The sequence below is a fragment of the Natator depressus genome, chromosome 13 (assembly GCF_965152275.1).
Source record: "Natator depressus isolate rNatDep1 chromosome 13, rNatDep2.hap1, whole genome shotgun sequence".
Classification (NCBI taxonomy): domain Eukaryota; kingdom Metazoa; phylum Chordata; order Testudines; family Cheloniidae; genus Natator; species Natator depressus.
Window position 1 is genome coordinate 30,852,605 of NC_134246.1, and position 24,070 is coordinate 30,876,674.

General features: G+C 50.5%; 1 protein-coding gene across 1 annotated transcript in view; it reads right to left on the reverse strand.

The window, feature by feature from the left end:
• The window catches only part of LOC141997873 (rho GTPase-activating protein 39-like), a 121,452-nt gene that overhangs the window by 25,121 nt on the left and 72,261 nt on the right, over positions 1-24,070 (reverse strand). Inside the window, exons 3-4 of the mRNA XM_074970390.1 lie at positions 11,225-12,542; positions 3,805-4,357 (exon numbers count right to left, since the gene is read on the reverse strand). Of these exons, the coding sequence (XP_074826491.1) occupies positions 3,805-4,357; positions 11,225-12,542 (1,871 nt within the window). The remainder of the gene's footprint in view (positions 1-3,804; positions 4,358-11,224; positions 12,543-24,070) is intronic.

Below are 24,070 nucleotides of genomic sequence, written 5' to 3' on the forward strand. Positions count from 1 at the left end.
AGACTGACCTAGTGATCCCACTGGCCCCTGCAGCACCCGAGTCTGGGAAACAAGAGGAAGAAAATCCTGCCCGAGCCAGTTTACAAAGCCCCCTGGTTTATTTCTGCCCCTGAATTTCTGGCCAAGGGGAAGTTCAGAGCTGCTACACCCATGGGAGGAAGCACTAATATTCAATGCTCCATCTAGGAGCGTGTTTATGGAGAGCAAATGATTGCGCTAAGGTTGCAATTCCCATTCCATTAGACTCTCTACCCTCACTCATCCAGAAAATTCTCCTTTAGGACTGAAAGCTCCAACAAAAATGATTAAAGGTCTTGAAAACATGACCTATGAGGGAAGACTACAAAAATTGGGTTTGTTTAGTCTGGAAAAGAGAGGATTGAGAGAGAACATGATAACAGTTTTTAAGTACATAAAAGATTGTTACAAGGAGAGGAAGGTAAATTGTTTTTCTTTAACCTCTGAGGATAGGACAAGAAGCAATGGGCTTAAATTGCAGCAAGGGTGGTTTAGGTTGGATATAAGGAAAAGTTTCCTATCTGGGTGGTTAAGCACTGGAATAAATTGCCTAGGGAGGTTGTGGAATCTCCATCATTGGAGATTTTTAAGAGCAGGTTAGACAAACACCTGTCAGGGGTGGTCTAGATAATACTTAGTCCTGCCTTGAGTGCAGGGGACTGGACTAGATGACCTCTCGAGGTCCCTTCCACTCCTATGATTCTATTAGTTGAATGCTTTGTCTCAGCCCACAGGAGAACCATTGGGAAGGTCTGAGTAAGCTTCCTGCCACCATGTTGCGTTAGGTGAGTGCGGGGGAATATCCTTTACACCCTGAAACAAACCCACAGGACACTTTTGACTGCACTTGAAATTTGAGATCCTGGGATCTGTCCCCACTGAATATCACAGGCTAGCAACATGGTGCACCTGTGTTCTTCAGGGTGTGTGTACATGGCAGAGGGCAATAGGCAAAAGCTACGGCTGTGAACACCACCTTCTGCAGCCCATGCAGGGATTCTGCTGGGAAGAATTTCTACACAAGCCATGGGCCAAGGATATCCCACTGCACAGGTGTGGCATACTTGATATGTTCGACAGAATGCAAACTTTCCCTAACCCAATGCAAGGTCAGTCCTACAGGGATCGAGCACCAGCCGTTCCCTCTCCTGAGAGCCTGGCTCAGCATCTAAAGTACTGAGCCAGGGGGAACTTGCCATAGTAAGGAGCCCAGTCAAGTCAGGCCCACTGACTCCCGTGGGCGCAGCAGCTGCTTGGTGCCTCTCTGGATTTGGCTCTGGGGCTCCAGCAGCAGCACTTTCCTTTAACCTCGGCGTACAGGCTGTTATCACCGGGTGCTGTCCTTAGGGGGGCTGGGCAGCCTCCCCATTCCACCTCCAACAGCCCACTCTATTGTACTTCGTTCTCAAAGCTTCTACTTTTCCCCACGTCAGTCTGGTCCAGTCAAGTGTGCTCTGTAACTTAGAAAACTAAACCCATCTAAACCAGAGACCTTTGGGAGGAGTGTAGTCTTGTGAGCAGAGCACAGGACTGGGAGACAGGAACTCCGAACGCTGGCCTGACACTGGCCCTGTGCCTTGGACAAGTCATGGCCTCAGTTTCTTTGCCAGCAGAACATCCCATGGGAGAAATGATTCGAGCGATTCGTGTGTGTTAGTTATGACTAGGCAGAAGCGTTGCTCTTGAGCACTGAAGAAGTGCCTATAAATACCTTCATCGTTAGCACTTCATAATTTTGGATGGGGCTCTGATTTTATCTGTCTGAGCCCCACACTGAAAGTGGGAGATGCTGTGGTACGGATGGGGCCAGCGACCGGAGGTGCAGCTTTGCTAGGAGGCACGTCTTTCCAGGCATTGTGGGGTGAGGCTCTGCTTATCACACACTGGGGACTGCTGACAAAAGCCTTTGTCTTGTCAAGGCTGTGCGCAATGCAGCTGTCCCCGTGTGGGTCCATGGTTACCTCACCCACCTTGTCTCTCAAGGCTGGAACAGTCAGAGAACCCCTGATTAGACTGGGTCTAGAACTGACATACGCCAGCTACAGTAGCTTGTATTCTTTCAAGACAGAATACTCCTTACAAGATGTGCTAACTACTTCTGTTAAAACTTGCATTTTGCTGTGACACTAGGAGTACCTTTGCCAGGCCTGAGGAAGAGCAATGTGTAGCTCGAAAGCTTGGCTCTCACCAACAGAATCCTATCACCTCCCCAACCTTGTCTCGCTAATACCCTGGGACTGACACGGCTACATCACCACTGCATGCAGCCATTTGTTTAATCAGATACAAGCTAGAATCACTGGGAGAAGGCCTGACAGCAGCTGTGCCGCATGATGGAAGGACTTGAGTCCTACTTCTCTCCATAGATTGCAACCATCTTGGCACTGGAAACTAATTAAAGAAACACCCATTTGCCTGTGACTGCTTGAGAAGTGTTTACTGCACAGGCCCAGCAGCTCCTGGGAACGGCACAACCCTTACCCCTGCCTGCTGATAGCAATGTGGCTGCAAACCTCCCTGGAATTTGAGCATGACGACTTACCAGTATTACTAATCAGTAAGGCTGCGAATCATTCACGGAGGTCATGGCTTCCGTGACTTTCCATGACCTCCATGAATTTTGCAGCGGCAGATGCGGCTGACCCCAGGGCCATCCCAGCACCTTGGAGCCAGCCACACCGGCCGCTGCTCTGACAGCCCCAGGCAGCTGGTCCCCAGCGTTGCCCTGGAACAGTGGTCCGGGACCAGTGGTGGAAGGTGTGGATCCGGGCCACCCCCGCCTGGACCACCATCAGCGGCGGCCCTGGCTGAACCTCTCCCGGAGTGGCAGTGGGACCCCAGGCCATCCCCACCCGGATCAGCGGCTGCGGGGCCCCGGGGTCCCAGACCGCCCCCTGCCTGGACTGGCTGTGGTGTCGGAGCCCCGGGCTGCCCCCCGGCCGGAGCAGCGGTGGGGCCCTGGCCATCCCCCCAGCAGCGGCAGGGGGCCCCAGGCTGCCCACCCCCCGCCAGGAGCAGCAGTCCTCAGGAGCACTCCCCTCCCAGCAGGTAAGATTTAGTCACAGGTATTTTTAGTAAAGGTCAACAGACAGGTCACTGGGCTGTGACTTTTTGTTTTTTGCCCGTGATCTGTCCATGACTTTTACTAAAAATACCCATGACTAAAACGTAGCCTTACTAATCAGTATCAGGGGTACAACCCCCACCAGCTCGCCGGTCCTCCTGCACAATGCAGTTAATTATAACGTGCCGCTTAGCCCCTCATTCAGAGGGTATTCCACAAAATATGGACCAAATTCAGCTTTCAGACACACCAGTGTAAATCTGCAGTCCAGTGGAGTCACTCCAGATTCACATCAGCATAAGGGAGAGCAGAGTCTGTCCCTCTCCAAGGCTTTGTCTACACTAGCACTTCTGTCAGTCAGGGTCTGAAAAAACACCCCCCTACCCCCACTGACATAAGTTTCATCAACAAAAGCGCCAGTCAGGACAGTGCTATGTCGGCGGGAGACGCTGTCCTGCCGAGATAGCTACCGCCGCTCGTTTGGGGTGGTTTAATCATGCCAACAGGAGAGCTCTCGCCCATCAGCGTATAGGGGCTACGCGAGAGGCCTTACAGTGGTGCATCCAAAGTGTAGACATAGCCTGAGTGTATATACCAGATGCTGCCCAAATAATCAGACACTGCACAGGAGCAGCGGAGCTGCATAGGCTCGCTGCTGGCCCAATGCATGATGGTGAATTTCAGTGCCATTAAACAGCTGTTGTGACGTGTGAGGCACTTACGGTTTTCATCATTGACCTGGTCGAGATGGCGGTAGATGTAACCTTCCAGGTAAGACTGAAACTTGGGTGATGGGGAAAAAAAAGCCAGACTGATGGCCATGAGTTCCCAGCCCCACGCCAGACTTCGGTAACACATATTGTCCGTAGTCTGCCTGATCAGCTGTATGTACAGCTCATCCCGTAAACCCTGTATGCTCCAGCACTTGGTGACTGTGACCAAAGCCACATGATTTCGGTCCATGCGGGCCTGGCGGTCTCCCATGTAGATCTGCACCAGTTTAAACATCTCACATGCTTCCTTTTTAATGGCGTGGTTGCTGGTGATGAGCATTGGCTTTTTGATGGAGCCCCCGTTCCAGGAGAGCATGTTGGAGATGGAGATCCTTCGGCGGAAGATGCCCTGAGTGTGCATGTTCAGGTTTTTGGAAGCCCAGTCTGCCATGCTACTTTGAGAGATGGGCTTCCGTAACGTGCTGTAGGGAAACTGATATTCCATGCTCATGGCAGGCTGCACGCTAGTCTCCTGCTTGGAGTCTGACTCTATTGTTCCAGGCTGCAAGGGAGAACAGACAAGTTACAATCAAAAAGCATTTTAGCTGAGTGTCTTACCCGAGTGAGGCAGTGTCAGCCACCCAACCCCCAGGAACTAGAGTCGTGAGCAGAGAGAAAACGTACGTTGGATGGAGTCCATGGCTGGGATCTGCACTCCTCCAACAGCCCCCGCTGACAGCTTCTAGGGCACATTTAGGGACAAGCCTACCTCCTGCACTGTGTCCCTAGTGGGGGTGGGGAAGCAGAACTTATCCCCAAAGCTGGCCCAGGACTCCAGGTGCCAACCCAGACAGCAGGAGCTCCTCACAGCCACTCAGCTCCAATCTCCCTCTCACCTCTTCACACCCTCTACTCCATCTGGGGGCCAGCAGAGCTGAGAGCTGCAGGGTGCTCAGGAGCCACAGCTCCCAGTTCCTTTCCTCCTGCAGCCTCTGCCTCCCTTTGCTGCTGCTCCAGCCCTGTAGCTGGACCCGCCCATAGTATTTTCCCAGCTCCGGCAACAAAGCACTATAAACACTTAGAAATGTTCAAAGCAAGTCAGCTTTTGGGAGGGCTGTGTCTTGAGAACACCTGCATCAGGTGATCCCAAATTCCTTTCGCACATTCTACACCAGGCCCTCTGCTAGCACAGCAGTTTCCAGGCCAGTCTATCAAGACATGTGGATTTCTTTCATTGGCCAGCATGCCATGTTCCTCCCCTGGACTACCCAGGCTCTGTCTCTCTGGCACACAGCACCCTTTGTACTCCTAGACAAGATGCTTTATCACCCCTTGCTATCCAAACCCTGGTTCTCACCACCTCGCTGAGGCTCCCTGAGAGGGCACAGCACCACACCTTCCTCCCCACAGCCAGCACACGCTCATCATCCATGTTCCCCAGCAGCCCATGAACCCCAGCCCCATGCCCTCCTCCCCAGTGCATGTGATCACATGTGGCCCTTTCAAAGTGCCTGTTCCCCACTTCATGGCCCCCATTGTCCACACAGACCCCAGGAACCTCCTGTCTTTGGCTAGCTCATGCCAATCCAACCAGTGTCTCACAGCTGGGTTACATGCAATAAGCCACGTTATCATACACAGGAGGAAGGCTCTGGTCAGGCTTAGCATCATATATGGAGCAGCGGCAGGCCAGCTCAGGCCGTCCCAGACGACTGCCAACAGCATTTCAGGCTAGCCAGTTTTCTGGACTGTTGTGTGCTTTTCCTTGGCTCCCGCAGCCTCCCTTCTGGGATCCATGGCCACATCTACAATGGAGCAGGACCAGCTGCAACAGGGAGTCTGGCCAGGGTCTTCACACATCTATTTGGGTAGCAAGGCTGCGTAACGATACACCTAAAGAGAATCCCCTGGGAGGAGACGCTGGGCTGTCGTGTGGGAGGACAGCAAGGTTCAGCATGATAATGGCCCAGGCTGAGGCCAAGGGGCAAGTGCCCTCATCTCCCCTGCAGGTCAGGGAGGACTAGCTGAGAGAGACCAGGCAGAGTACTGCCTTCTACCCGCCCCACTTCCAGAGAGATCCAAAACTAACCGACGACAACAACAGACCAGGGAGATTTACCCCAAGGGCCCTAAGAGTGCATCTGCACTGCAGCTGCGGACGAGCCTCCCCGCCTGGGTAGGCAGACTCGCGCTAGCTCGGCTTGAGAGCACAGTTAATTAATCCATGACCTCGGACCTAAAGGGGCTGTTCTCTCTCTCCAGGAGTGCAGCTGCAGGAGACTGTGCGAGATGCAGTGTTCAGTCGAACACGCAGTGCCCCGGAGTAGACTCCACAGAGACTCAGCGAGGACGAACTCATGAACCTTCGTCAAGTAGCTACGCTGGATTTGTTTCTAATAATCAAGGTGTGCCAGGTCGCGGACTCCAAGGCTCAGACGAGATCATTTCACGTGTAACTGTATTTAAACATACAATCAGCCACACATAGACCCCGGCATCACCTCCTTAACTCCCCCCAACAATGGGGCCCTCAGCATGCCCTGAAGGTCGACAACCCGGGCTATTTCGCACTGGGTGGGAGGGAATAGCAGAGCCCCAGGCCCACAAGCAGAATGCCCTGCTGCTGCCTGTCTCCTGGTGGTAACCATGGCATCGTACTACAGGGAGAGGATCTCTCAGGTGGGGCTTTATAGAAACCTAGAACTGAATGGGACCCCGAAAGGTCATCTAGTCCAGTCCCCTGCACTCATGACAGGACTAATTATCTAGACCATCCCTGACAGGTGTTTGTCTAACCTGTTCTTAAACATCTCCGATGATGGAGATTCCACAACCTCCCTATGCAATTTATTCCAGTGCTTAACCACCCTGACAGTTAGGAAGTTTTTCCTAATGTCCAACCTAAACCTCCCTTGCTGCAATTTAAGCCCATTGCTTCTTGTCCTATTCTCAGAGGTTAAGAAAAACAATTTTTCTTCCTCCTCCTTGTAACAACCTTTTCCATACTTGAACACTGTTATCCTGTCCCCTCTTAGTCTTCTCTTTTCCAGACTAAACAAACCCAATTTTTTCAATCTTCCCTCATAGGTCATGTTTTCTAGACCTTTCATCATTTTTGTTGCTCTTCTCTGGACTCTCTCCAATTTGTCCATATCCTTCCTGAAATGTGGTGCCCAGAATGGGACACAATACTCCAGCTGAGGCCTAATCAGCGTGGAGTAGAGCGGAAGAATTACTTCTTGTGTTTTGCTTACAACAACACTCCTGCTAATACATCCCAGAATGATGTTCACTTTTCTTGCAACAGCCTTACACTGTTGACTCATATTTAGCTTTTGGTCCACTATGATCCCCAGATCCTTTTCCGCAGTACTCCTTCCTAGGCAGTCATTTCCCATTTTGTATGTGTGCAACTGATTGTTCCTTCCTAAATGGAGCATTTTGCATTTGTCCTTATTGAATTTCATCCTATTGACTTCAGACCATTTCTCCAGTTTGTCCAGGCCATTTTGAATTTTAATCCTATCCTCCAAAGCACTTGCAACCCCTCCCAGCTTGGTGTCGTCCGCAAACTTTTAAGTGTACTCTCTATGCCATTATCTAAGTAATTGATGAAGATATTGAACAGAACCGGACCCAGAACTGATCCCTGCAGGACCCCACTCGTTATGCCCTTCCAGAATGACTGTGAACCACTGATAACTACTCTTTGGGAATGGTTTTCCAACCAGTTTTGCACCCACCTTACACTAGCTCCATCTAGGTTGCATTTCCCTAGTTTGTTTATGAGAAGGTCATGCGAGACAATATCAAAAGCTTTAGTAAAGTCAAGATATACCACATCTACCACTCCCCCCTATCCACAAGGCTTGTTATCCCATCAAAGAAAGCTATCAGTTTGGTTTGACACAATTTGTTTTTCATAAATCCATAATGACTGTTACTTATCACATTATCTTCTAGCTGTTTGCAAATTGATTTCTTAATTATTTGCTTCATTATCTTTCTGGGTACAGAAGTTAAGCTGACTGGTCTGTAATTTCCTGGGTTGTCCTTATTTCCCTTTTTTATAGATCGGCACTATATTTGCCCTTTTCCAGTCTTCTGGAATTTCTCCCATCTTCCATGATCTTGCAAAGATAATCAGTAATAGCTCAGGTATCTCCTCAGTCAGCTCCTTGAGTATTCTAGGATGCATTTCATCAGGCCCTGGTGACTGGAAGACATCTAACTTGTCTAAGTAATTTTTAACTTGTTCTTTTCCTATTTTAGCCTCTTCTGATCCTACCTCATTTTCACTGGCATTCACTATGTGAGACGTCCAATCACCACCAACCTTCTTGGTGAAAACCGAAACAAAGAAGTCACTGAGCACCTGTGCCATTTCCACATTTTCTGTTGTTATTTCTCCCCTCCCCCACTGAGTAACGGGCCTACCCTGTCCTTGGTCTTTATAGATTTTTATAGATCAAACAGATCTATAACCTATAGACAGGTGTTTATAGATCAAAACCAACACCTCAAAGTCTACCTGGACGCTGAGAAGTGACTAGTGTGGGGCCATGTACTCTCTGCAGTCGCCCCATCTACCAAGATGACAGCTGCTCTCTGTACCAGTTTTAGCTTCTGGGCCAGTTTAAGATGTGGCCTCATGTGGCTCGTGTTGCATTCATCTGATACTGAAGTGCAAAAGCACGGATTAAGTTAGAAAGCCACATCCAAAACACAAGGCCACACCTTTGCAGCCAGAGGCCAATGGAACCTGTCCACCATGTTGGTGATTAGCAATTGTCCTATACATCCTTTTGGGATCTCTCAGATAGGAAAGAACCCTACAGCTGCCCCACCAACTCCACCGAAAGCTCAGATGAGCCAGCCACACCTCATGATCAAGGGTATGGAAGGCAGATCTAATAATACCAGCATGGACACATGGTCATTGTCTGCGGTTAGGAGGCAAACACAGATGAGCACAACGAGCAGTCTCTAAACCAAAGCAGGTATGTAGCTTGACCGACAAAAGCCATGGGGACCTGAGCAGCGAAATACTGAGAGATTTGTCTTGCCACAACCTTCTCAATAATCCAAAAAGGGAAGGTGCAACTCTGGCTAGTCTGTCAATATTGGATTGTCTCTTGAGCCACAGATGAACACATGCATTCTCCAAGGCTGCCCTTCTTAATGGAGGCAAACAAGGATCCTGCCCTTCTTAACAGAGGCAAACAAGGACCCGTCCTTCCCTGGCTGGCCTTCCCCAGTCAGAAAGGGCATGGTTCTAAAACAGACTGTGGCTCAAAATCCTCCAACAACTCCAGAACATCAGTGAGTAACACTGGGCAAAACTCACCAAGCAGATCCTGCCTCTGTGTCCCCCTAAGATCTTGCTCCACAAAGTGCAAAGTACATTTTTAAAGGCCCTCCTTTTTTTTTTTGCATCACAAAGAAGCAAAAGAAGACATATGCATTTTTTTCTTTGCAAACACCTATAAATTTAGGAGCACTTTAAATTTCAACCCCAGAGCTAGTCAGAACAGGACACACATTAAATAGTTCAGACACTGAGATTAGGTTGGTGGTTTTCTTGCTAGCAAACAATGCTGAATTTACTTGTGTTTGACTCTCGTCTGGGCCTACCCTCTCCTATCCTAAACATATGGCTCTGTGGGGGTGATAAATTAGCATGTGTCTTCCTCACTTGCTCAGCACCTCCTTGTAACACCACCCTGGGCAGGATAATTTCTCCTGGTTTTCTTTTTTTGTTTTTTTTTTTTAAACCCTTGATAGCATCTGTCCCTCCAGCTACTGTCTCATCTCCCAGCATCTCTAAGCCCACTGAACATACAGTCCACAACAATTATCTGGAGCTCCTCTCTTCCAATGCCATCCTAGATGCCCTCCAATCTTCCTGCCACACCTGTACCCTGCTGCAATGGCTCTCACCAAAGCCTCTAATGACCTCTTCCTGGCCAACGCTGAGACCCAATGCTCCACCCTCATCCTCCTGGACCTGTCTGCTGCCTTCGACGGGGCTTCTCTTCTTGAAAGCTTGGACTCCTTCAGCTTCCATTACTTCGCCCTCTCCTGCTTCTACTCCTACTTCTCTAGTTAATCCTTCAGAGGATCCCTCTCCTCCCTCTGCCAACTTTCTGGGGGTTCCACAGGGCTCTGTCCTTGGTCCCCTTCTCCATTCCTTCCACTCCTCGTCCCTGGGCAATTTAATTCACAAACATAAATTCAGCTATCATCTCTATGGTGATGACTCTCAGATCTACCTCTACTCCAGACCAGTTTCCTTCTCTCCTAGACTTCAGCCTGCCTTTCTGACATCTCCTGGGAGTCCAGACATCAGCTTAAAGTCACCATGACCAAAACAGAGCTCTTAATCTTCTTGTCAGCCCCTTCCCCCATCCCTCTTGTCCGTTACCAAGGACAACCCCACCATCCGCGCTGTCACACAAGTCTGTCACCTGGGCATCATCTTTGACTCGGCTTTCTCTCTAGACCATCATAAGCAGGCTCATCTCCTGTCTGGCCTTCACAAATCCCATCTCATCCCACTTACACCCATTCAGAATGCTGCTCCAGAGAGCGTTTTCCTGGCACCTCCCCTTTGGCCACGTCACCCCTCTTTGCACACCTCTCCTGGCTCCCTCTTCTCTACCACATCCAAACAAACACCTGCACATTCACAGCTCTTCACAGAAAGTACCTGCCTGACCTAGCATCTCTTAGACACAATCAAGATGTCAGCTCTGAACTCCACTCTGCCAGTAACACCAGCCTCCTTCGCCCACTTATTACATTCAGACAAGCACCTTCCTGCTTTCTCTGCTGCTGCCCCTGTAAGCACCCTCCAAGCCACCTCACTGTCCTCCTCCAAATCCCTCCTACATGTGGCCTACAAAGAACATGACAACATTTAGGCAGCTGATGGGCTGAGATGCTGCCTATTATGCTGACCAATAACAAATCCTTGTTTCCTTGTGCTTCCCAGTGTGTATCCAGCTGTTCTCTTATGTCTTAGATTGTCTGCTCCTTGAGGCAGGGACCCTTTTTTGTTCTGGGTTTGTACAGCACCTAGCACAATGGGTCCTGGTCCATGACACCACAATACAAATAAGTAGATGAAGTCAAGCAACCACATTCAGTGCTACGTACTTGGTGCATGGGACCCAAACTCTGCTTTCTCTTCCATAATTCCCACCTATCGCATCAGGCACCTGGTCTGAAATAGGATCCTCCAATTACAAAGCTGCAAGATTCTGCAATCTGTTATTTATTCCCCAAGAACATACAGTGTCTGTAAATAAAACTGTTCTGTACAGTAAGTAATCCAGACCCATCACTACATGGCATGGTGCATTTGGGTTAGAACTATCCCTATCGACTAGCAGCAAGTGATTTAACTGAAATAATCATTGGCACATACCTGAGAGGATGTTCGTGCTGCATCTGATGAAGTCAGACTTCTCTGGCTCATCACATTCTTTTCTAAAGAGTCCATTTTCTCATAGGTCCTCTTGGACCTCACTACGTCCTGTTGCGTAGCTGGGTCATTCGAGAAGCTCCCTGTCCTCTCCAGTCCCTGTCTGTACAAGGACCTGTTACTAGAGGTCACGTTGTCCCTTGAGTGCTGGATGACACCTTTCTTCAAATGGTCTGACTGAAACCTAACTTTACTGCTCCCTGTTGAGGTGGCATTTTCCAGCATGTCGGCATCTAGGCTTGCTTTGCTTCCCCTGCAGGCTGCCGATTTCCCCACCACGGCACGCATCTCCGCAATCAACTTATCATTCAAAGCACTGAGTTCACTGCTGCTGCCCACTGAGCCAGGTCTTCCCTGACCTGCCATTTGTCTCCTTCCTTTCCTCTTTCTCAAGCTTGGAGAAGGGCCTGTTGAGTAGCCAGAATCCTGTTGACTTATAACAGTAGGGTACTCTTGAGCTTGTGGGCTGTTCTGTCGACTGTGGTGGGCCTCCATATTCTTGAGAACATTGGCTTCCAAGACCCTCCAGGACTGCTTGAAACTGTCCTTTGAAGAAAGCAGACCAGGCTGTGATTTAGCAGGGCTATCAGCCACCCCCCCGGGGCAGTGAAGAGGTTTGGATGACTGGTCAACATTGACCATGTGTTTAATATACTCTCTTCCAGCGGGGCTGTATTCTGTGGTGGAAGGGTTTCGCACATGCTTTTTTCCAGCTTGTTGTTGCTGTTGCACACTGGGGTGCTGCAATAATTTGGTTGGCTGGAGCTGCTTTTGGAAGCTATTGCTTGGAGATATTTGTGGAGACGTCCCATTCGCATTTACACTCTCAGTGTCCATATCTACAGGAGGCTCGTCATAAATTGGGGAATCTAATGACGGCTCATCATATATAGGTGCTGGAGATGCATATTTGGGAGATGCAGGCTGTGGTGTCCCTGTTTCGCTCCTTGGCGGAACATGACAAGGAGGGCCATTCCTTAGCACTAAACAAAACCCACCATTCTCTGTCTTTTTAATCTGCATCGACGGTTTGGTTTCCACTGGAGAGGCTGGCTTTGCAGCAGCTGGGGTCTGGGCTGTGGACTGAGGCTCGGCATATGGGACCGGATTTGGAAGCAGAGATTTCTGGCTGTTGGCTTCTGCAGTACTCTGTGGCTGCAGTGAACTGTTCGATGAATCCTGCACTTGTCTTAAACTGTTAACTTTAACCAGCATGGCTGCTTTAGTGCCTGGCAAAGGCTGCCAGCGGGTAGGAGTGTCCCTGGACAGAGAGAAACACAAACATAGGGAATTATTTAGGAAAAGAAGACAACAAAAATGCAATTCAGATCTCAGGTCAAGTTGGGGATGGGTGAGCTGGCTCCAGCTTTTATTCAGACATCAAAGTGAATCTCCAAGGTCTTGGAGATTCATCCCACCTAAACTCTGCACCCCCTCTGGGGCTGTTTCCTGGGCATTCGACTTCTAAAAACAGGAAATATAATATTTACACATGAGAAAAACGCCTGACTCATCACATGACTCTGTTCAGCCGTTTGAGCCAGGCTCTTTCTACTTGTTACCCCTTCAGAGGTCTGAGACAATGCTAACCCATTAGAACACACATTCAGATCTGGCAGCCAATCCTGACTGGCTGGCTAGAGGCGAATAAGAGATCTGCTGGACCTCTCCACCACTTGAAATGTTAAATGGAAAAGCAGCCAAATGCTTATGGTTCAGAAACATCTTCCTTGATAGTGATGCTTCCAGCTGAAGGCATTCAGTGCCAGATGGCCCCTGGGGCAAATCCTGCAAGTCAGCCGGAGTGACACCAGGGATGACTGAATGTGGCTCACAGAATGCATGTTCCACTCTAACAAGGTAACCAATCTCTAGGGAGAAAATCCTTCCAAACTCTCCTGTATGCCTTAGTGGCCTTGTGGGGAACCCCCTCATTCAGCTCTTGGATCAGTTCCTCCTCCCAATGTGCTCTGGCTTTTTTAAAACAGCCCCCTCTCCTTCCCTTGGGACAGGCCCAGAGCCCTGTGACCTTAGCCGTGTGTTTGGGAATGGCTCGTAGATCCCCCCAGGAGTGCCATCCCAGAGGCATTGTTTCGCACTGCGATAACAGCCTAGACTCAGGTGGGAATCCAGTTTTGAGACAGGAAAGTCTAACTCTGCTGCATGGCCTGGGCAAAACTGGCCTGGCTTGTGAAAAGGAAACTCGAGTCTACAGCTGCACAGCGCCACACAGGCCAGGAAGGGCAGGTGTAAGGTACGTGCTGAGCTGCCACGCTGGTGCTGTGGGCAAGGCCTGAGAGAGCCAGAGGCAGGGTAGTGACATGCTAGTGACATCACTATTACACGCAGGGAACACGATGCAGTGCCGCAGGAGCAGCACCAGGAGCTCGCAGCGTATGGCACAGCGCACACAACACAAAAATCAGAGCAGGGATGCAGCTCCCCAGCAGAGATCCCCTGGGAGCAGCAGGTGTGTACTTCCACCCCCAGTGACCCCGTATGGAGAGCAACCTCCCCTGTACGAAGTTCTTACTCAGACACTTCTCCCCGGGGTCTGTGCACTAGAAATAGCTGCACACACCTCTAGCAGGGGGAGGAAGCTCTGACTGTGGGAGGAGGCATGTGTCCTAACAGAGGGAGCTGGCAGGGGGTGGCCTCCCAAGGAAGCAGGAGAGCCTGTCGTTTACCCAGCTGAATTGCTGTATTGAGTACTTGGAGACATGGGGGACACAAGAAACATTCCTCAGAAGGGTGGTGGACCAATCCCTGCCCTGCAGTCTCACTCACTCACTCAGGACAGACCCTTCCTTTACCACGCACCCCCAGCAGCCCTCTGCCAGCTGACTCGTGTGAGACACAACCCCCAAATCCAACCTCGTTTGCAGCCTTGTGGCACTGTCTAGAGACATTTCCCCTGCAGGATGGCCTGTCTGCCCAGTCCCCGCCCCCACCCTTGCCCCCTCTCAGGACGCTGTGTCTGCCCATGTCTCCCCCATCCTGGATGGCCTGTCTGCCCCTCCCCCCCCCAGCCACCGCCCCAGGATGCTGTGTCTACCCGATGCCACCCCCTTCCCCCCCAGGATGGCCTGTCTGCCCAACCCCTGCTCTCCCAATCCCCACATGACAGCGATTTACCGTATCTCTCCTGTAACATTCCCTCCTTTAATTGGACCCACATGAAGTCATGATTCCTGCCTCTCATCATGAGGCCCCAACAGGAGGGTCTGAGGCTGACTGGAGACTGCCTCTGTGCTCTGCACTATTCCCAGGGCACAAAGGTCGCCTGCCGAACGTTAGCAGAGTCCAGGGCACATGTTGGCTGGCAGAGGGCCTGGCTCCAGCTGGGTGACAGACGCATCATGCCTCAGTGCAGAGCTTGGGGAGGAGAGACAGTCTGGAAGCAGACTGAAAGGTTTGGGTTGAGCCCCGCTGTAATGATGCCATCAGCTGCTCGCTCTCATACAGACTGCACCCAGGCCTGGACTCTAAGGATCCCTCCATTTACAACCCCTCCCTAGCCCCCAAACCACAACCCAACTGACTAAGCACCAGACCGGCCTTGCCTCTCGGAAACACTCAGCGCCACCCCACACTGAGTGGAGCAGCACCCGCGTGGGGGGCACAACGCTCCTCAACCTGTGTGTGCCCAGCCCCTGCGAAGCAGGAAACAAGAGACCGGGAATGGAACACAGCCTCCCGCAAGGAATTTTCCCTCCCCCAGTTCCCCCCAGGGGGAGATGGCCTGAGAATCCCAGGCCAGGAAGCCCAACCTGGGTCCCCTGGACAACAGTACAAGGGCACTCGTGTAGGAGCAGGATTTTATAATTGTATTATAAGAATAGAGGTACTAACGTATGATTTCATTTCATCCTGCCAGCCACCCTTTTTGAATAGCAGAAAGGAATGACCCTCTGGGACACTGGTAGAAATGCATCTGACAGACTGCCAGTGTCTGTACTGATGTTAAGACAGGGACAGACCAGAACAATCCTTATGACTGATTATGGTCACCCCTTTTGTTTTAGGATAAGTTATAATGTCTACTATGGTTTCCTATATGTATTACAAATTAGGCACTCTAGTTAAATATACTTACTAAACCTTAAAACAAAGAAATGTAAGAGACAGGCTCTTGTATTGTGTCTATGTAAAGGAGATTCAAAATAAACTGACACTGTTTGTGTTCTCAAAGGTCTCTGTAAAAAGACTGTTTGTGTGAATGAGGAATGTTTGCATCAGGAAAAGATAAGGTGCGAAGGCCATTGTTATAGCCAGATGGTCAAGGAAGGAGGAGTGAAGAGACTTAATAACACCAGAGAATCATCAACGCGCATCCATAATGAAGGAAGGGCAGATTGACAACCCTGAGGTAAAGGCTGGCACCCCTAAAGACAAGACAATTGATTAAATTGAAACCAGGACAGGATGACTCTTGGGTGTATTGGAATGTTTACATCAAAAGATACACCAATTAAGAAGTAACCCGGCCACAAACTGATGCAGCAAAATCCATAGTCTTCAACAGAGAAAAAAGACTATAAGAAGAAGGTGCTTGGCCAAGGGTCTTTGGGTTCGTCTTGCCACACTCCAGGAGCATCGGATCATAAAGCATCACCTGACAGGAGAGAGAGAGAGAGAGAGAGAGAGAGAGAGAGAGAGAGAGAGTGTGTGTGTGTGTGTGTGTGTGATTGAAAAAGCATATGCTAACTGTTGTATTCTCAATAAATGTGGAGTGCTGCCTTCTCCCCTATAAAGGTCCCATGTGTTTCTTATAAGTATAACACTAGCCCCAAGTACCGGTCGCCCTGGTGTAATTGGCTTCCTCAGCTCCTCCCTGACAATGCGCTCTAACCCCCAGCCAGGGCACCAGGTGTGGCCAATGCAGTGTGTGTCTGTGCTCTGCCCACAGGAATGTGGCTGCATTAGCTCTCACCCTCTGTCATAAACATACAGCTAAGGGTAGCATAAAATCCCTCCTTTACCTGGATTAAGGGGTTAAGAAGCTCAAAAACCTGGTTAGCACCTGACCAAAAGGACCAATAAGGGAAGAAGATACTTTCAAATCTGTGGGGGGAGGTTTTGTTTGTGCTCTCTTTGTTGTGTTCTCTCCGGGACAGAGAAGGACCAGGGCAGGAAAAAGATTCTCCTAAAACCCTACCTGAAATAAGCATTTAAGTTTACAAAAATTGTAAGTAACGCAAGGAAATGCATTAGATTATGTTTTGTGTTAGCTTGTGAATTTTCCCTATGCTAAGAGGGAGGTTTATTCCTGTTTTTTGTAACTTTAAAGTTTTGCCTAGAGGGAATCCTCTGTGTTTTAAATCTTATTAACCTGTAAAATTACTTTCCATCCTGATTTTACAGAGGTGCTTCTTTTACTTTTTTCTTTATAATAAAGTTCTGTTTTTAAGAACCTGATTGGTTTTTAGTGTCCTAAAAACCCAAGGGTCTGGCCAGTGCTCACCTTGTTTACCTATTTGGTTGGTATATTATTCTCAAGCCTCCCCAGGAAAGGGGGTGAAGAGGCTTAGGGGGACATTTTGGGGAAACAGGAACTCCAAGTGGTCCTTTTCCTGAATCTTTGTCTAACTCACTTGGTGGTGGCAGCAATACCATCCAAGAACAAGGAAGAATTTGTGCCTTGGGAAAGTTTTTAACCTAAGCTGGTAGAAATAAGCTTAGGGGGTCTTTCATGCGGATCCCCACATTTGTACCCTAGAGTTCAGAGTGGGGAGGGAACCCTGACACCCTCTGTGCCCATGACTCCTCCCTTATGGGCTAAGTCCCTGCAATGGCTGCAGTGCTGGGCAGAGTGCTGGGGCAGGGGCAGGAGAGCTTAGTGAAGGACAAAGATGGCATTTGCAAAGAAAACTCTGCTCCAACCTGCCCTGGGTCTGGCATCTGCAACCAAATCTGTCGCCTCATGACTGTAATGAGCCAACCGCAACACACACGCATCTGCACATACCCACACCACGTGTACCCACTCACCCATACAAACCGCATGCACCCACACACCATAACCACGCACACACAAAAACACAGGTGTGCCCATGCACACCATGTTCATGCACACACCCTCACTGCATGCACACCCACAAACCCTGCATGCACATACCCACCAACACACCACACCCACCCACCGTGCGCATACATCCACAAACACCCCATGTACACGCACCCAAACCACACGCACCAGCCTGCACATCCCCCCTGCATGTACACCCCCACCCCACCTGCATACACACACACACCCTATGCACCCACATTGCACACACACAGCAACAATACAAAGCCACAGCAAGCTCCCCAGGAAGGCAGTGCAGGTGTCCCTAGACGGAGTTCTGCACTGGTGGGAAGAACCAGGGCAGCAGCACTGGGAAGGCTTTCAAATTAGCATTTTCCTGCCTCAGAGTGAGCTTTGGTTGGTTTGGTCTTTACCTACAACTGGGTCAGGAGCAGAGAGAGGTGACATCAGCCAAGGCACACATTAAAAGCAGCACTGGAAACATCTGCCTGTTGATTCAACCTGAAGCCATGTCAGGTCAGTTCCTGCATCATGCTGCCTGGCTGTCCGAAGGCCCAGTGAAAGGAGTGTAATGCAGGAGCAACTTTAGCCCATCTTGCTGGCTTGGGGCAATGGGCAAACCTGCCCAGATTAGAGACACCCTCACTCACCTTCCCAACAGGAACGTTGCAGGAGAACACCTGACAGAGACATGCCATACCTCAGTGCAGCTGCGAGTGCTTGGGGAGGAGACACCAACATCCTCCCCGCTTCCAACACCGAAAGAGTATCTCCCACCTGAGCTGGCCCTGACCAGCAGCTGCCAGGTTCTGATCACCCCGAAAGAGAGCACAAACTGTGGACGTGTGTAATGGGGGAAGCATGAAGCTCCAATCACCACCCAGGCAGAGGGTGATGGCTAGCTTTACGCTCTTCAGCCAGGCCCAGTCTGCTCACACTCACTGTTGTCAGCAGGCACTGAACGCACCTGCATCGCTTTACATAACCACTGGCAGCTATCAGCAGCCCACCCCCCCCGGGCATTAGGCAGAACAATGCCATTGCTCCAAAGGCTCGGCTTGTCCGCAGCACACAGAGCACTTATCGGACTTTCACTTGCAGAGAAAAGAGACAGGTGGAGGGCTGAAAGTTCTGCCCAACTTAGTCCTGCAAGAGCGTGGGCTGGATTGCTCTAGTCATCTCTCAAGGAAATGAGAAATACCTTCGATCTCCTTCCTCTCAATCCATGCCCGGCAATAGCCCTCCTCACTTCAGGAACACGTTGTTCTGTGCGGTGCCAGACAAACTGTCAACATTCAATACTAAATAGTAACAACGGGCCTGGACAGCTTGCAGGGTTGTTCTGCTGATGGCCTCGGTAGCCCACTGATGGTACTTTTCACCACTTCAGAGGTACATGACAATTTACTCTCCGAAGAGCAGTTATTTGGAAAGGCAGAGCTCCCTGAACCCCACAGGAGCTGGAGAAGAGCACTCGCCCTGCAGCCTTTGAACAGCTGCAGCTCAGCTATTGTGTTATCCAGTAACATAGCAGCTTCTGTTCTGTAAGGAACCTTGGCTTCACCCTGCCTCCCAGCGTGTGGAGCAGCACCACTTCCTGAAACCAGGGCCTGCGAGAGGCCTGCGTATTAGGTCGTGTGCATGTCTGACACAGCAGACCAGGCACGTTCTGATTCGTTTGTCCAGAGATATTACAGCTGTGTGCACTCTGGAGGATAATCCTTCGTCCTAGCAGGGAAATGCTGATCACGGACTTCTGTCCCATTTCCCAGCGCAAGCATTCCCTGTTTGACTCTGCAGACAGGGCACTGCTTTTGGACCTTCAGAACACTCCTTCCCTGGTCCTGGGACAAACTCTCCCAGCTGATAGTGAAGGAGCAGAGCCCAGAGCTTGGTTTCCTGCACCTTTTGCATTCACATTAATGAGGATACGGAAGGGGGAAAAGGGAGAGAGTCTCCAAACAGAAACTGCTTCCTACCTGTGAGAGGGGTTTTCTGTGTCAGATGGCTACAGGATCCCACACTTCTCCATAGTCCTCCAGGGGACCAGCCAAGGACCCAGAGGACAGCCAGGGACCCAGGAATTTGCCTCCTATTTGCCCCAAGTCAAATGTTTATCAGACGACAGGAACTGCTATTTTCTTCTTCTCACTCCTTGACATTCCCCAGGAAATAGCAGCCAGGGTGGAGCTTCTGTTCCGATACAGCTGAGTCACAAGAGAAGCCAGCTTACAGGTAAGAACCAATTTCCCTATCAGATCAACCAAACCGGAAAGGGAGGAGGGAATGCAGCACTAATGATATGATAGAGCTAATGGGGTGCACCTTGGGGTGAGTGGGTGAATTACAGACTTCACCATATGCCACTGCTGCACACAGGTCTCATTCTCCCAGTGTGGCATCAGAGGTGCCCCTCTCTCTACTCCACAGCAGTGGCCAAAGATATTCAAGGACCATCCTGGGGCAGAGCATAATCGATCTCTTCCAACCAGCCAGAAAGCCAGGGCCCTGACTGAGTGAATGTATCTTACACACTCTTCTGCCCCTGCAGCATATACAGCATGCTCCCCAGTGACAGACCGACAGGAACTCTGTCCTCAGAGGCTGAACCCAGGCAGGTGCAATGTGGTTGGGTAAGAGAAACAGGCAATGTCATCATCTCATAACAGAGGAATTCCTCTGGGCTGGTGGGTTAACCATATCCACTAAAGCCACAAAAGCCACTGAAACTCTCAGGGTTTTGGTGTCAAAACTGCTCTCTCTCCATGAGCCCTGGGCCTGGATCACCGCCGCAGACAAGACAGTTCTAAAGCTTTGGACACTACAGAACTGCACCCCCCCCCCCAAAACTAGGAACCAAGGAGGGAAAACACCAATTGCTTTGTTACAAGAAGATATATTTGCAGTGAGTTCAAATGGTCTGTGCTCACACACGCCAGGATCCTCTCCCCCTGGAGACAGACTGATGGGAAGTAGCGGGCAGCCCGCCCACAAAAAGGGTAGAAGGAGCAGACAGAGACCTGGCAACCAAACAGTGTGTGGTGGAGTTGCTGTATCAACCGATCTTGAGAAGCAGCAGATTAGGATGGTGAGGCAGTTCCAGTGTTTCCGTTTTTTCCCTGCCTGTCCTTCCTGAATAAGCTAGGCCCACAACTGCAGTCATGAGATTTACCCCAGAAAGTCTCTGATGCCACCTAAGTCATAGTGTAGCTTGTGTACTAAGTCTTCCAGTTCTTCCTCCTTATTCCCCATACTTCTTGCCTTTGGGTATAGACACCTAGAATGTTAAGCAGATTCCCCACTGTTTTCCCTCTTGCCGCTCCTATGAACCCATTGTAATTTTCCCCGCTCCGCCGCCCTCAACGTCTAAAACCCTCTGTTCCGATCACCTTTTTTATACCTATCTCTGGGCTTTTGTCACTTGCCTCCTTTGAACCCAGTATCTGTGTTTAAAAGAAGGGGTGCTCACCAAATCAAGGGAAAGGGGGTGATGGGGTACTTATGTAAGTGCTAGCTATGATTGATTGTTATTACGGAGCAGACAGCTAAAACATCAGCATCAAAAGATGTCGCAATAGAAAGCTTTTGACAAAGTCTTCTGTGCTTTCTGCTGGCCCCTGCACAGCCACAAACGGTGTCAAAAGAATTTTAGACTGTTTCTTATTCCACTGCTGGAGGAAGCAACAAGGGTGAAACCTGGATCTGTATTAACCAGTGAAAAGGGAACGGGAACAGCTCTCGTGTTGTGCAGTAGAATGGAGAGGGGGACTAAAATGAGGAGAGGAGAGGGAAAGCGAGTCACTCTGCAAAGGAAAGACACGGAACTTGTAGGAACTGTGACTGACGAGCAGGTCAGGGTGGGCTCCCACATGAGACGGGCGACAGCACAGCTGGCCCTTTCAGTAAGATGGAGAATTAGCAAAGGGGGAACTTGCATATGAAGCAGGTACATTTTGAGAGAGAAAAGCAAAGGGAACATGAAAATGCTTTGGGGGGATCTGTTTGCTTTGCCATCGTGCTGGAGATCTGGGATTGCGCTGGGTACTGTAGATTAGAGCCTTGCCCCTGGAACCAAACCCAGCGGGACCTGACTGCAAGCATGCGGATGGGCTGAAAACAACCCAGCATGCTCAGGCTCGGGTCAGGCAGTCTCTGACCACCTCCTGCCTGGGAGCTCGGCACGTGGTGGCTGCGTGCCCCACTCCTGTCAGCCACCACCACCTTGCTGAGCTGTGTGTGCTGCAGAGCAAGTGTGCTGAGGAGCTGCAGTGCCTCTCACTCCACAAAACACTGCGCAGCAAGGTGGGGGCAGCTGGGAGAAGCTGGGCACACACAGCCACCACCGCACGACCCCCATCCCACCCCCAGGCCGGCGGCCACCACATCACAACCTCCCTGGGCAGGCAGTGGAGGGCAGACATGGGGCAGGTGGTCACCACTGTGTGACCTCCTTGGCCAGGCGGCCACCACCGCATGACCCACCGAGCCTGGGGTGGATTGGCAGACGCGAGGCACACAGCCACCACTACACGACCCCATGGGCAGGCAGTGACTGGAGACAGATCACGACCATGGCGTTTGAGGAGTGGGAAGCCCTACCAGGCCAAGCCACAAGAGCGAAGAGGCAGCGACAGTTTCATAGGGAGCAGCCTGGGGGAGGGGGAACCAGCTGCCCTTTGTGTGCACGGTGCTGGGCCGAGGAACAGTCAGTGGGACACGAGCAGGGACAGGAAGTGAAGTAGCCCTGACAGCTCCATGGAGGAAACGAAGTAAAGAAAACTGAGTCAAGGCTGGCAGGCAGCCCCATGCAAACCGACCCCAATCTGTATAGGGTTGAGTTTGCGTCGGGTATGGAAACAACCCTGCCCCCCACTCAGCTCAGTTTGGGTTCGGACGGGCTGTGGCCTGCTCGGGTTCAGGCTGGGCCTTAGAATTAGGCCTGAGCAGAACCCCCTGCTGGGAACGCTGCCCCTTGGACCTAACAGAGAAGAGACTAGGAGAGTCACAGCCCGCAAAGGAGGCTTCACGATACACTGCCACAGCTGGGCTACAGGCTGCCCGAGCCGTCCCAGTGCGAGTGGGCTCCAACGTGTGCATAGGCCATCTACAGGCTACTCCCCTGGACATGGTCAGCATGGCCAACTGGAAAGGTACACAGTATCCGAACTGGGGGTGGAGAAGGGGCAAGCAAACAGTGCCTGAACTCCAGCGACTCACAAGGAGAGCACAGGAACCTGCTCCACAGCCCAGGGATCTTTGTATTGCTGACCCTTTGTGAGCCCTGAACTAAGCAACTTACGTTAACCAGGGGGGCAGAGTTGGGCGGGCCAGGTGGGACTGGAGCCAAAGTAAATGCGTTGAGAAGCAGGCACTGGAATAGCAGCTGCCTTCACCTCCCATTCGTGCAGCTCAGAACAATTACCAGAGGTCACTGTACTAAACTGCAGTGCAGCTTTGATGGGTGGTGAGAAGTATTTTGGGTTGTTTTTACAACTGAAGAGGAAACACTCATTCAGCACAGAGACTGCAAAGAAACAAACGAGCTGCATCCTGTGTGAGAAAGGCAAGGGGCGTGAGCAGGAGGAGCAGCCTGTCCTTGCACGTGGAATCTGGCAGAGCATACAGGGCTGCTCTGGAAAGAGCACGTAGATTATCCATGGCCTACGTCTGAAATGGGCTCCAAGCCACAGGAGGGGTCACATTTCTAAGGGATTGCCACCTAGGTCTGGAACAAAACCAAAGAGACTATGCAGTCTGGGTGAGCTACAGGAGCCTGACCTCCTTCCAGGGAGTGCTCATCACGTTGGCTTTGGGCAGTCACATTCTCTGAGCAGTTCATTCAGCCACGTGCAGCTAGGTCTGTGGGGTGTTTCTGGATCTAGGTTAATAGGCCATGTCCCTTCTTGCTGCCCAGCTCATTTCAAGGCTGTTTTTAAAAGAGCAGATTTTCTGCCTCTGGCTCAGTTACTCTCGTTAGTTTCCACAATTGTCCTCCAGTTTTTTACTCCCTCCAGGGGTTCAAGAGGTATTGAGTTCAGGTTGATTTCTCCACTATTCCCACTCTCTCCCTAGAGAACAAGTGCTTAGTTCCTGTGCAGTCTCACCTCACCTCCATTCCCTTCACATCCACCCATGGCTGTAAGTGAGGCTAGGAACTGACTCCCTCCCATGGAGGGCAGGCCCTGCTAACAGCACCATTCCCTGGGGCGAAGGAATCCGGGTTCACTTTCTTCTGCCTGCTTGATAGGAAAGGGCAGACAAAACCTGCCCAGGTGGTGAGTCTCAGGGAAGAGCGTGTGAGCATAATGTAACATTAGCGACAGAAAGGGAAGGGGGGAGTCATTTGATTTGTAAAAATCTACAGAATCACAATTTCAATGGTGTCACCTTCTGTGGTGTGATGCGGGGTAGGGGTCTCACTGCCCACCCTGCCAGCTCCCTGCTCCAGGTCCTCCAGTTGGAAATTTTGATAATGCGATGGTGTCGGAAATGGATCAAGTTGGGTGTCATTCAAAAGCCTTTGCTCCCATGAACACAACGGTACCACACAACAAATTGAGAACTGTTATATGGAGATATAGTCAAGAAAATGTTTTAAAATGAAAGATTTTTTAATTATACTTCAAGCAACACATCCCTGTGTTACATAAAAAAAAGGCACTGATCTTTGGTAATCCCAGGGAAATTAGCCTTGACATGTAGAGCTGAAAACAGTTATTCATCAAAGTCATCACCAGTGTCATCTCCGTCTAAGGCACTGC